Source organism: Callospermophilus lateralis, chromosome 7 (genome assembly GCF_048772815.1).
Source record: "Callospermophilus lateralis isolate mCalLat2 chromosome 7, mCalLat2.hap1, whole genome shotgun sequence".
NCBI lineage: Eukaryota > Metazoa > Chordata > Mammalia > Rodentia > Sciuridae > Callospermophilus > Callospermophilus lateralis.
The window spans coordinates 133,230,336-133,243,118 of record NC_135311.1 but is presented as its reverse complement, the minus strand read 5'-3'; the positions used below and the strand labels follow the sequence as shown (position 1 = coordinate 133,243,118).

Sequence of the window (12,783 nt, the reverse complement as noted above, 5' to 3'; positions counted from 1 at the left end):
CAGTGCCTGTTCAGTGTTGGATCTTTTATTTGCTATTCAAAGGGGTTAGAACATTAGTAGCAGTTTTGACATATTTTTCTCTTGTTCATTCTTTCAGCAAATATGTTAGTGCCTCAATGTGCCAAGCACTACTATGAGAGCTAGGGAATTGTGGCTAAGAAGACAAAGTCTGTGCTTTTAGGGGACTTAAATTCTTTATTGTTATTGCAGTAGAGTGTACATGCTGGGTTCACTTCTGCTAATGGCTTCTGCTTAGGATGAGCAAGCCCTTTTACCTGAGAGGACGAAAGTTTTGATGTGAGTTCAAGTTAAGGAATGTGATCTTACTGGGTTCAATCCCTAGTACCAAAAAAAGAAAAAGAAAGATGGAATTAAAATTATTTAATATATAGTTTTTAAATCAATAATCAATTTAAATAAATTCTTGAGGCTTATTTTTTTTAAAAAAATTGTTTTTTAGAAGTTGACACAATTGAACATATTTGTTGTATATTGTGATAATTTGGCATATGTAAACAATGTCATGGTGAAATCAGGGTAATTAATGTTTCAGTTTCCTTAAACATTTATCATTTCGTTGCGGTGTATTTTTAAAGCACAAAATCTGGTGTATATTTTACACTCACTTCTCAATTTAGTAAAATTTTAAGTGCTCAGAGGTACATGTGTCTAGTGGCTGCTGTGTTGGAGAGCAACTACAATTCAACACGTGATTAGATAATGTCAGAGATGTTTAGCATCAGGACTTCCTGATCTCATGTCTGTGGTATAATGCAGAAGTGGAACAAAAGAACTAATGTCATCTTTTTTGTGTGTTTCGGCAGAGAAGAACGAAGGGGATCCTATGACTATAACCAAGATCGGACATACTACGAGAGTGTTCGCACTCCAGGCACATATCCCGAGGACTCCAGGCGGGACTACCCAGCTCGAGGAAGAGAATTCTACTCAGAATGGGAGACATACCAGGGGGACTACTATGAGTCACGCTATTATGACGATCCTCGGGAATACAGGGATTACAGGAATGATCCTTATGACCAGGATATTCGGGAATACAGTTACAGGCAAAGGGAACGGGAGAGAGAACGCGAAAGATTTGAGTCTGAGCGGGACAGAGACCATGAGAGGAGGCCCATAGAGCGGAGCCAGAGTCCAGTGCACTTGCGACGGCCTCAGAGCCCTGGTGCGTCTCCCTCACAGGCAGAGAGGCTGCCCAGTGATTCTGAGAGGAGACTCTACAGCCGGTCCTCAGACCGGAGTGGCAGCTGCAGCTCCCTCTCCCCACCACGGTACGATAAAGTGGACAAGTGTCGTCTGGAGCGCTATGCCAAAAATGAAAAGACAGATAAAGAGCGGACTTTTGACCCTGAGAGAGTAGACAGAGAGAGGCGCTTAATACGGAAGGAAAAAGTGGAAAAGGACAAAACCGACAAGCAGAAACGAAAAGGAAAAGTCCATTCCCCTAGTTCTCAGTCTTCAGAAACAGACCAAGAAAATGAGCGTGAACAGAGCCCCGAAAAACCAAGGAGTTCCAATAAACTGAGCAGAGAAAAGGCTGACAAAGATGGGATAGCAAAGAACCGCCTGGATCTCATGCCCTGCGTGGTCCTGACTCGAGTGAAAGAGAAGGAGGGCAAGGTCATCGACCACACTCCCCTGGAGAAGCCCAAGTCCAGGCTGGATAATGACGCTGGCAAGTCTTCTGCATTAGACCAGAAACTTCAGGCCTCTCAGACAGAGCCTGCAAAATCCGACCTGTCTAAACTGGAACCTGCCAGAGTGAAAGTGCCAAAGGAAAAGGTGCTTTTGAGTCACACTGAGGTGGTAGATAAGGAAGGCAGGCCTAGACCTCGGAAGCACCTCAAGCCCGAGCAGACTGCTGATGGCATGAGTGCTGCGGAGCTGGAGAAGCTGGAAGCCAGGAAAAGGCGCTTTGCAGATTCCAGTTTGAAAGCAGAAAGGCAAAAAACAGAAGTCAAGAAAAGCAGTCCTGAGATGGAAGATGCTCGGGTGCTTTTAAAAAAGCAGTCTGACGTATCATCTAGAGACGTCCTTCTGATGAGGGAGGGAGAGACTGAGAGAAAGCCTGTGAGAAAAGAGATTCTTAAAAGAGAATCTAAAAAAATCAAGCTGGACAGACTTAATACTGTTCCCAGCCCCAAAGACTGTCAAGAGCTTGCCAGTATTTCTGTGGGGTCTGGCTCAAGGCCCAGCTCAGACCTACAAACAAGACTGGGAGAACCAGTAGGTGAATCTGTGGAAAATCAAGAAATCCAGTCAAAGAAGCCCACCCCGTCAAAACCACAGCTCAAACAGCTGCAGCTCTTGGATGATCAAGGACCAGAGCGAGAGGATGTCAGGAAAAACTACTGCAGTCTTCGTGGTGAAACACCTGAGCGGAGATCAGGCCAGGAGAAGCCACATCCAGTTAATCCTGAAGAAAAAATTGGCATTGACATTGATCACACACAGAGCTACCGAAAACAAATGGAGCAGAGTCGTAGAAAACAGCAGATGGAAATGGAAATAGCCAAGTCTGAGAAATTTGGCAGTCCAAAGAAAGATGTGGATGAATATGAAAGACGCAGCCTTGTTCATGAGGTAGGCAAACCTCCTCAGGATGTCACTGATGATTCTCCTCCCAGCAAAAAGAAAAGGATGGATCATGTTGATTTTGATATTTGCACCAAGAGAGAGCGGAATTACAGGAGTTCACGCCAAATCAGTGAGGATTCCGAAAGGACAGGCTGTTCTCCCAGTGTCCGCCATGGTTCCTTCCATGAGGATGATGATCCCCTAGGCTCTCCTAGGCTAATGTCAGGAAAAGGGTCTCCTAAAGTAGATGAAAAAAGTCTCCCTTATTCTAATATAACAGTGAGAGAGGAGTCCTTAAAATTTAATCCTTATGATTCTAGCAGGAGAGAACAGATGGCAGATATGGCCAAACTAAAACTATCTGTCTTGAATTCTGAAGATGAACTAAACCGTTGGGACTCTCAAATGAAACAAGATGCCAGCAGATTTGATGTGAGCTTCCCAAATAGCATAATTAAGAGAGACAGCCTGCGAAAGAGGTCTGTACGAGATTTGGAACCTGGCGAGGTGCCTTCTGATTCTGATGAAGATGGTGAACACAAATCCCACTCCCCCAGAGCCTCAGCACTCTATGAAGGTTCCCGATTGTCTTTTTTATTGAGGGACAGAGAAGACAAACTACGTGAGCGGGATGAAAGACTCTCTAGTTCTTTAGAAAGGAACAAATTCTATTCTTTTGCGTTGGATAAGACAATCACACCAGACACTAAAGCTTTGCTTGAAAGAGCTAAATCCCTCTCTTCATCCCGAGAAGAAAATTGGTCCTTTTTGGATTGGGACTCCCGATTTGCTAACTTTCGAAACAACAAAGACAAAGAAAAGGTTGACTCTGCTCCAAGGCCTATTCCGTCCTGGTACATGAAAAAGAAGAAGATCAGGACTGATTCAGAAGGGAAAATGGATGATAAAAAAGATGATCATAAAGAAGAGGAGCAGGAGAGGCAAGAATTATTTGCCTCTCGTTTTTTACACAGCTCAATCTTTGAACAAGATTCCAAGCGACTGCAGCATCTAGAGAGGAAAGATGAAGAGTCTGACTTCATCTCTGGCAGGTTATACGGGAGGCAGGCATCTGACGGCACAAACAGCACCAGTGACTCGGTGCAGGAGCCTGTGGTTCTGTTCCACAGCAAATTCGTGGAGCTTACACGAATGCAACAGAAAGAAAAAGAAAAAGACCAAAAACCCAAAGAGATTGAGAAACAGGAAGATGCAGAGAATCAACCCAAGACCCCAGAATCTTCTTCTGAGAGTAAAGAGCCAGAACTGAGGACTCCATGTGCAGCAGGGCTCCCGGGTGTCACGCCTGCAGCTCCAGAATCGGCATCGTCTGCCCCAGAGAGGACGACCAGTGAGAGAACAGTGGAGGTGCCTTCAGTGACAGAAGAGAAGAGCGTGGAGCCAGCCACCCCCTCAGAAGAAGCAAAGCCCGTAGCTGAAGTGGCTCCTGTCCCTGTGGAGCAACCAGAGCAGGCAGACTTGCCTCCTGGAGCTGACACCAATAAAGATGCCGCTGTGGTGCCCCTCACAGCCGAAGATGGTCCACCCGCAGCCCCGCTGCCTTACCTGGATACCAAGCCGCCGACTCCTGGCGCCTCATTTTCCCAAGTAGAGAATAATGTGGATCCGGAACCAGACAGTACCCAGCCACTGTCCAAACTGACTCAGAAGCCTGAGGACACCCACGAGCCAAAAGCAGAAAAGCCGGATGCAGCAGCAAATGTTGAGGCTAATACGAACCAAAATGCTGAAATTGTTCCTGAGGTTCAGCCTCAAGCTGCTGAAGGCGTAGTGGTTGATCCTCCAGTTACTGCAAAAGATAAAAAGCCAAACAAAAGCAAGCGCTCCAAGGCCCCTGCTCAGGCAGCGGCAGCCAGTGTGGTAGAGAAGCCTGTCACAAGGAAGAGCGAGAGGATAGACAGGGAAAAGCTCAAGCGGGCCGGCTCCCCTCGGGGAGAAGCACAGAAGCTGTTAGAACTGAAGATGGAAGCGGAGAAGATCACGAGGACTGCTTCTAAAAATTCTGCTGCGGACCCCGAGCACCCTGAGCCAAGTTTGCCCCTGAGCCGCACAAGGCGTCGGAACGTCAGGAGTGTCTATGCCACCATGGGTGACCACGACAGCCGCTCTCCAGCCAAAGAGCCTGTTGAACAACCGCGAGTGACCAGGAAGCGCCTGGAGCGAGAGCTTCAGGAGGCCGCAGTGGTCCCCACCACGCCCCGCAGGGGAAGGCCTCCGAAGACACGCCGCCGAGCCGAAGAGGACGAGGAGCATGAGGCCAAGGAACCCGTGGAGACTCCCAGGCCCACCGAGGGGTGGAGGTCCCCGAGGTCACAAAAGTCAGCAGCAGCGACCGGCCCCCAGGGGAAAAGGGGGAAGAGCGAGCCAAAAGCCGATGCCGAGGCTGCCACTGAGGCGAGTCCCCAGGTGAACTCGAAAGAAAATAACACCAAGGCCAAGGCTGATAAAGAAGAAGCAGGAAGTGAACAGAAACGGGATCGAAAAGAAAGCAACACGGACAGAAATGTACCTGAGACTCCCCCAGTTGAAGTGGTGGAGAAAAAACCAGCCCCTGAGAAAAATTCCAAATCAAAGAGAGGAAGATCTCGGAACTCTAGGTCAGCAGTGGACAGATCTGCACATTTGAAAACCATGGACACGGCCGTCAGTCCTGCTGTGGCCGAGGGGGCTACAGTGCAGGCCGTGGACAGGGAAGCCGGAATCGCGGCAGTCTCCCCCCAGAAAAGTGAGAATCCCCAAAAGGATAGTAGCCCTTCATCCCAGCTGAAAAATGATCCAGTTGAACCTAGCAAGGAACTGGAGAAGGAAGACGTGTCTGCCCCAGAAGCCACGCAGCTAGCCAAGCAGACGGAGCTCGAGCAGGCCGTGGAGAATATCGCAAAGTTCACCGAGACCTCTACCAGTGCTTTCAAGGCGGCAGCCGCAGGTGCATCCCAGGGCCCTGCCACAGAGGACAGGGACAAACCTGCACACCAGGCAAGTGAAACCGAACTGGCTGCAGCCATTGGCTCCATCATCAATGACATTCCTGGGGAGCCAGAAAACTTCCCTGCACCTCCTCCTTACCCTGCAGAATCTCAGGCAGACCTGCAGCCCCCAGAGCAGAGCATGGAGCCCGAGACCCATGAGGCCGTGTCTGGCATCCTGGAGACAGAGGCCGCTACAGAGTCTTCAGGGCCACCAGCCAGCGCCCCTGACCCCTCGGCAAGCCCAGCAGATGCAAAAGAAGCCAGAGGGAACAGCAGTGAGCCCTCCCAACCGGAGCAGGAAGCCAAAGGGTCAAAGGAAGCAGAAGTTGCTCCCACTCGTAAGGACAAAGGGCGCCAGAAGACAACTCGATCTCGCCGCAAACGCAATGCAAACAAGAAGGCAGGTGCTGCTGCGGAAACCCATGTCCCCGAGCCTGCCCCCGCTCCAAGCAAGAGCCCTGCAGCGGATGAGGGGACACCCGAACGCCCCCCAGAACCCCCACAGGAGGAGAAGCAGAGTGAAAAGCCTCAGTCCCCCCCTCCTCAGGCATGTGCTTCCGACCCAAGCAAGACTCCACCTCCCGAGAGTCCGGCCCAGGAAAGCAGCATTGAGGAGAAGACTCCAACCAAAGCGCCCGCGCCCCCAGACCTCCCGACCCCTGCCCAGCCAGCACCCGTGGATGAGGAGGCGCAAGCCAGGTTCAAGGTACATTCAATCATTGAAAGTGACCCAGTGACCCCACCCAGCGACTCGAGCATACCCCCGCCCACAATTCCGTCTGTGACTGTAGCAAAGCTTCCACCACCTCTTGTTACCTCTGGGGCCGTTCCAAACCAGAGTCCCCCTGCTAAGGTGACAGAATGGATCACAAGGCAGGAGGAGCCGCGGACTCAGTCCACGCCGTCTCCGGCTCTTCCCCCAGACACAAAGGCCTCTGACATGGACACCAGTTCTAGTACGCTGAGGAAGATCCTCATGGACCCCAAATATGTGTCCGCCACAGGCGTCACTTCCACAAGTGTCACCACGGCCATTGCAGAGCCTGTGAGTGCTGCCCCCTGCCTTCACGAGGCACCACCCCCTCCAGCTGAATCTAAAAAGCCTCCTTTAGAAGAGAAACCAGCGGCCCCGGTAACAAACACCTGTGACACACAAGCCTTGGAGGCTCCTGTAGCCACCGACAAGGAAAAGGTGGCCCCAGTCATTGCTCCTAAAATCACGTCGGTCATTAGCCGGATGCCCGTCAGCATTGATTTGGAGAATTCACAAAAGATAACGCTGGCCAAGCCCGCTCCTCAGACGCTCACCGGCCTGGTGAGCGCTCTGACCGGCCTGGTGAATGTCTCTCTGGTCCCAGTGAATGCCCTGAAAGGCCCTGTGAAGGGCTCGGTGGCCACGCTCAAAGGTCTGGTGAGCACCCCTGCAGGGCCTGTGAATGTCCTGAAGGGGCCTGTGAACGTCCTTACGGCGCCAGTGAACGTCCTCACCACTCCAGTGAACGCCACTGTGGGAACCGTGAACACTGCCACAGGTGCAGTGAATGCAGCCACAGGCGCTGTGAATGCCACTGCAGGGGCAGTGACTGTCACAGCGGGGACGGTGACTGCTGCATCTGGTGGTGCAACTGCTACAACAGGCGCAGCGACCGTGACTGGTGCGGTGATTGCGCCATCGGCAAAGTGCAAACAGAGATCGAGCAGTAATGAAAACAGTCGGTTCCACCCTGGGTCCATGTCTGTGATTGACGACCGCCCGGCAGACACGGGCTCCGGCGCTGGGCTACGTGTGAACACTTCAGAAGGCGTGGTGCTCCTGAGCTATTCAGGGCAGAAGACTGAAGGCCCACAGCGCATCAGCGCCAAGATTAGTCAGATACCCCCGGCCAGTGCAATGGACATTGAATTTCAGCAGTCGGTGTCAAAGTCCCAGGTCAAACCCGATTCTGTTACACCATCACAGTCTGCACCCAAAGGCCCTCAGGCTCCCTCAGGCTTTGCCAATGTGGCCACCCACTCCACCCTGGTCCTGACGGCCCAGACGTACAATGCCTCCCCTGTGATTTCATCTGTTAAGGCTGACCGTCCATCACTGGAGAAGCCAGAGCCCATTCACCTCTCTGTGTCCACACCTGTCACTCAGGGTGGCACAGTGAAGGTTCTCACCCAGGGCATAAACACCCCCCCAGTGCTGGTTCACAACCAGCTGGTCCTCACCCCGAGCATAGTCACCACTAATAAAAAACTTGCCGACCCCGTCACCCTCAAAATAGAGACCAAGGTCCTTCAGCCAGCTAATCTGGGGTCCACTCTGACGCCCCACCATCCTCCTGCTTTGCCTAGCAAACTGCCTGCTGAAGTGAACCACATCACCTCAGGGCCCAGCACCCCGACAGATCGAACTGTCTCCCACTTGGCAGCCACAAAGCCAGACGCACATTCTCCTCGACCCAGCGGGCCCACGCCTTCCCCGTTCCCAAGGGCGTGCCACCCCAACAGCACCACTTCCACAGCGCTCTCAACCAATGCCACGGTCATGCTGGCCGCAGGCATCCCAGTGCCGCAGTTCATCTCCAGCATACACCCGGAGCAGTCTGTCATCATGCCACCACACAGCATCACCCAGACTGTGTCCCTGGGACACTTGTCCCAGGGCGAGGTGAGAATGAACACACCGACGCTGCCCAGCATCACCTATAGCATCCGGCCAGAGACACTGCACTCTCCTCGGGCCCCCCTGCAGCCCCAACAGATAGAAGTCAGGGCCCCGCAGCGTGCCGGCACTCCGCAGCCAGCCACGGCCGGGGTGCCTGCCCTGGCCCCCCAGCACCCTCCTGAGGAGGAGGTGCACTACCACCTCCCTGTGGCTCGAGCCGCGGCCCCTGTGCAGTCAGAGGTGCTGGTCATGCAGTCCGAGTACCGGCTGCACCCGTACACGGTGCCCCGCGACGTGAGGATCATGGTGCACCCACATGTGACGGCCGTCAGCGAGCAACCCAGACCTGCAGAGGGGGTCGTGAAGGTGCCACCAGCCAGCAAGGCCCCTCAGCAACCGGGGAAAGAGACTGCCAAGACCCCAGATGCCAAGACCACACCTGCCCCTGCCCCTGCCCCTCACAGCGAGGCCCGCATCCTCACGGTCACCCCCAGCAACCAACTCCAAGGGCTGCCTCTGACCCCACCTGTGGTGGTGACCCATGGGGTGCAGATTGTGCATTCCAGTGGAGAGTTGTTCCAGGAGTACAGATACGGGGACATCCGGACCTACCACGCCCCGGCCCAGCTCACACACACTCAGTTTCCTGCTGCTTCCTCCATTGGGCTCCCGACCCGGACCAAGACTCCCGCCCAGGTGAGGGTGCTGGGTGCCTCCTCCATCTCTTGGCCATGCGCTTGGGGAACTCTGTGGCTTTGAAGAACAGGTGGGTTAGGAAGTCAGCCTTTGGGCCAAGCCACTGTCAAGGTACAGGCAAGCTTGGGCTGATCTCCCAGCCCCTCTTCCTAAGCCTGGGGGTGACAAAAGTCAGATCACATTGGAAAACTCTAGATGTGGGGAAAGAGTTCTGTGGGAATGGTTGGTGGGGAGGGAGGTCACGGTGACTTCACCTTACCAGGGTCCCCAAGAGCCGTGGCGGTTAATGCTGCTGTGTGCCCTGAACTGGATGGAGTTGCCCCACAGCTGGACTTTTTCCTCTTGTCCCTTGGATCTTTTGTTGGGTTCAGTGACATGTGTGTAGCAGACTCTGATTGTGTCCCCTTCCTTCCTTCCAACTCTAGGGCCCTTCTGAAGGTGAGGCCTTGCAGTCCACGCAGCCTGCACAGTCTACGCAGCCTGCCCAGCCAGTGCAGCCCTCGCAGCCTGCCCCTCCTGTGCCACCATGCCAGCCCTCCCCGCTCAGCCAGCCTGGCCAGCCACCAACTAGCAAGATGCCTCAGGTCTCCCAAGAGGCAAAGGGGACCCAGACAGGAGGACTTGAGCAGCCTCGCCTCCAAACTGTCCCTGCCAGCAGGCCACCTGAGCCCCATGCCCAGGTTCAGAGGGCACAGGTGGAAGCCAGCCAGACGTCCTACCCATCCCCTGTGTCTGTCTCCATGAAGCCTGATCTCCCAGCCCCTCTTCCCTCTCAGGCTGCCCCAAAGCAGTCGTTGTTTGTTCCTACAACCTCAGGCCCCAGCACCCCACCAGGGCTTCCTCTGCCGCACACTGAAGCCCAGCCAGCATCCAAGCAAGATTCCTCTCCACACTTGACTTCCCAGAGGCCTGTGGATATGGTCCAGCTTCTGAAGGTAAGCACGGGGCCCTGCCCTCTCTTTCCCAGACTCTGTGCTGTGCTAATGTCCTGAGGTTCCTCATGACAGATCAGCTAGGGCTGTGGCCGGCATGGCTGGCCTTTGGCCCTGAGTGCGCTTCTGCTCTGTCCCCTGTGAGCAGAAGTATCCCATCGTGTGGCAAGGCCTGCTGGCCCTCAAGAACGACACGGCTGCCGTGCAGCTCCACTTCGTCTCTGGCAACAACGTCCTGGCCCACCGGTCCCTCCCCCTCTCTGAAGGAGGCCCCCCTCTGAGGATCGCCCAGAGAATGCGGCTAGAAGCCTCGCAGCTGGAGGGGGTTGCCCGAAGAATGACGGTAAGACTTAGGTCCTGGAGAGCCCCTGACCCTGCCCCAGGCAGGAAAGTACTGATGGCCCTGGAGTAAAATACCTCGACCCAGAACAGAGCAACAGGGCTTTCTTTCTTTGAACAAATACCAGGATGAACTTCAGGCCATCTCAAAGGCGGGGGTTCCTGTGGGCTCAACACCGTGGGTTGGACAAGGTTACACTTGACTAAGGCCCCTGACCACTGGCCTGTCTGCCCCAGGTGGAGACTGATTACTGTCTGCTGCTGGCTCTGCCCTGTGGTCGTGACCAAGAGGATGTGGTGAGCCAGACCGAGTCCCTTAAGGCTGCTTTCATCACTTACCTACAGGCCAAGCAGGCAGCTGGGATCATCAACGTCCCCAATCCTGGCTCCAATCAGGTCAGTCTGTGCTTCTGCCCGCCCCACGAGTGTGTGCCAGCGGGGCCAGTCTAGAACAGGGGGGCTAGCCAGTGTGCTGGCGTGGATCACCAGTGCCAGCTAGAGGGCGCTGCTGGGCAGTAAGGCATTTTGGGGTAGAGGCGACAAGCAGTGTGTTGCTGTCCTCAAGAGAAGAGCCAGGGGAGATGAGAGGATTTCCTGGAGCTGGGCAGAGAGACTGGGAGGCGGGCGGCAAGAGCTTCCTGGCGCTGCTTTCATCTGACGGCCATGGCCGGGAAGCTGACCTAGGCTGCCTCTGCATCCAGCCTCTCCAGGGCCTGCTGGGAGCGTAGTGGGGAGGGCGACATGAAGGCAGAAGGTCCCACTTTCTCTCTCGCCCCTTCTCCAGCCGGCCTATGTGCTACAGATCTTCCCACCCTGTGAGTTCTCCGAGAGCCACCTGTCCCGCCTGGCCCCTGACCTCCTTGCCAGCATCTCCAACATCTCTCCCCACCTCATGATTGTCATTGCCTCTGTGTGAGCCGCAGAATGGTCATCACCTCAGGGCATTTTCCCAAGGCTCTGCTGCAAAAAATGAACACCAGACAACTCAACCAGGCGGAGGAGAAGCTGCAGAGGGACAGACGCCATCCTCCTGTGCCCGGGCGCCTGCCCAGCTCCGTGGGACAGACCTCTGGGCGGTGGTGCTGCTACCTTGTATGTTTACAGGACGCTTTTGTCCAGGACAGACCACCGACCAACAGACTTGCAGACACCTTGGGGCTGTTTCTCTCCTTTTTTTTTTAGAGAAAAGGAACAGGGCAGTAGAATTCCTTTTTGTTTTGTTTTGTTTTTAAGAAACAAGAAAACAGAACTGCCTTTGCACTAAATTAGTGACTTGGACTTCTGCACAGTGAGACAGGCTGTGACGCTCTGGACGTGTGGTGTGTGAACACACATCGCGGACTCTCCTGCAGGACTCAGAACTTCTGCTGAAACCTTGGGGTCAAGGAACATTTCACTGGGTTTTTTTGCCCCACCACCTCCCTTCCCCAGCTCATCGGACGTGTCGCCTTTCTTAATTCTCCTGCTGCCACCACCTTTGACTCACCGGGGTGCACGGTTCACAGTCAAACAAGAGCAAACAGAAGGATTTTCTTCCTTGGTGGGATATGCAGAACTCGGATGTGTGTATATATAAATATATAATATATATAAATATATATAATACTGACTTTAAAAAATCAAAATTCCCCGACATACATTTTTTTTAATCTGTGCCAAAAATGTGTTTTCAGAGAAAATCTTATTTTCATACTCAGACTTTGTATCGTCACTCATTTGTATAAGTGCGCTTCAGTACAGCACGGGCCCCGCTCCCGCGACATGGAAGTGTCACACAGCACCTGTACAAAGACTGGCCAGTCCCCTCCTCCTGTGACCCAGGCCTCTCCCCAACTTCCTAACACTTATTAATTTATGAAACTGTTTTTCTCAGCGCAGTTTTGTTTTGTGTGTCCATTGGATTACAAACTTTATTAAAAAATACAAAACACCTCAAGTGTGGATGTGATTGTCACTGGGGTGGGAGAACCAAGGGTCCTTGGCTATGGGAACAGCTCGCCCTTGCCCTGGCTTTGCTTTTGCCCACCCCCAAGTCTGCAGGGCCTCTTTCCTTTCTTCTGCCACTTAATGCTCCCCAGTGAGCATTTTATCTGGTACAAGAGTGATTTTTGTCACCAGTGCTGTGGCATAAGAAATTTGTGAAGCTCCAGGGTTCCGAGTAACTCCTGGGCAGTGCAGGAGGCGCTTCAGCTGTTGACACAAGTGAAACGACCCCTACAGACTAACCCCATCTGCCTTGCCTTGTCCCTTCTGTTTGGTGGGATGGGGCCGAACTGACCTAGTGCTGCTCTCTGGGACTCCCTTAACCTTGTGCCTGCTTGGGGGGGGGGGAGTGGCGGACCACCTGGCCCTTGCCCCCCCCCCCCCGGCCCTTGCCCCCACCACCACAGTGGGGTTGGATCAGAAGGTAGGAACAGGGATATGGGGACTACAGACTTGGGTGTCTTCTCACTGTCACAACAGGACTACAAACAGGGCTTGTGCAAGACAGGAGGGTTGGTTGTGGCTGTGGGTGACCCCAGGAGAAGGGCCTCCCTGTCACCAGGAAGGATGGGCAGCCCTGCTAGCATTGCTC

At 53.6% G+C, this 12,783-nt stretch overlaps 1 protein-coding gene across 4 annotated transcripts in view; it reads left to right on the top strand.

Annotated features, from left to right (window-relative positions):
- Nucleotides 1-12,144, top strand: part of Spen (spen family transcriptional repressor) — an 81,627-nt gene extending 69,483 nt beyond the window's left edge. For all 4 annotated transcript variants that reach the window (XM_076861200.2, XM_076861201.2, XM_076861199.2 and 1 more), the window contains 5 exons: nt 825-8,937; nt 9,363-9,872; nt 10,018-10,212; nt 10,446-10,604; nt 10,993-12,144. In XM_076861200.2, the coding sequence (XP_076717315.2) occupies nt 825-8,937; nt 9,363-9,872; nt 10,018-10,212; nt 10,446-10,604; nt 10,993-11,124 (9,109 nt within the window). In that variant the 3' untranslated portion in view covers nt 11,125-12,144. The remainder of the gene's footprint in view (nt 1-824; nt 8,938-9,362; nt 9,873-10,017; nt 10,213-10,445; nt 10,605-10,992) is intronic.
- The last annotated feature ends 639 nt before the right edge of the window (nt 12,145-12,783 follow it).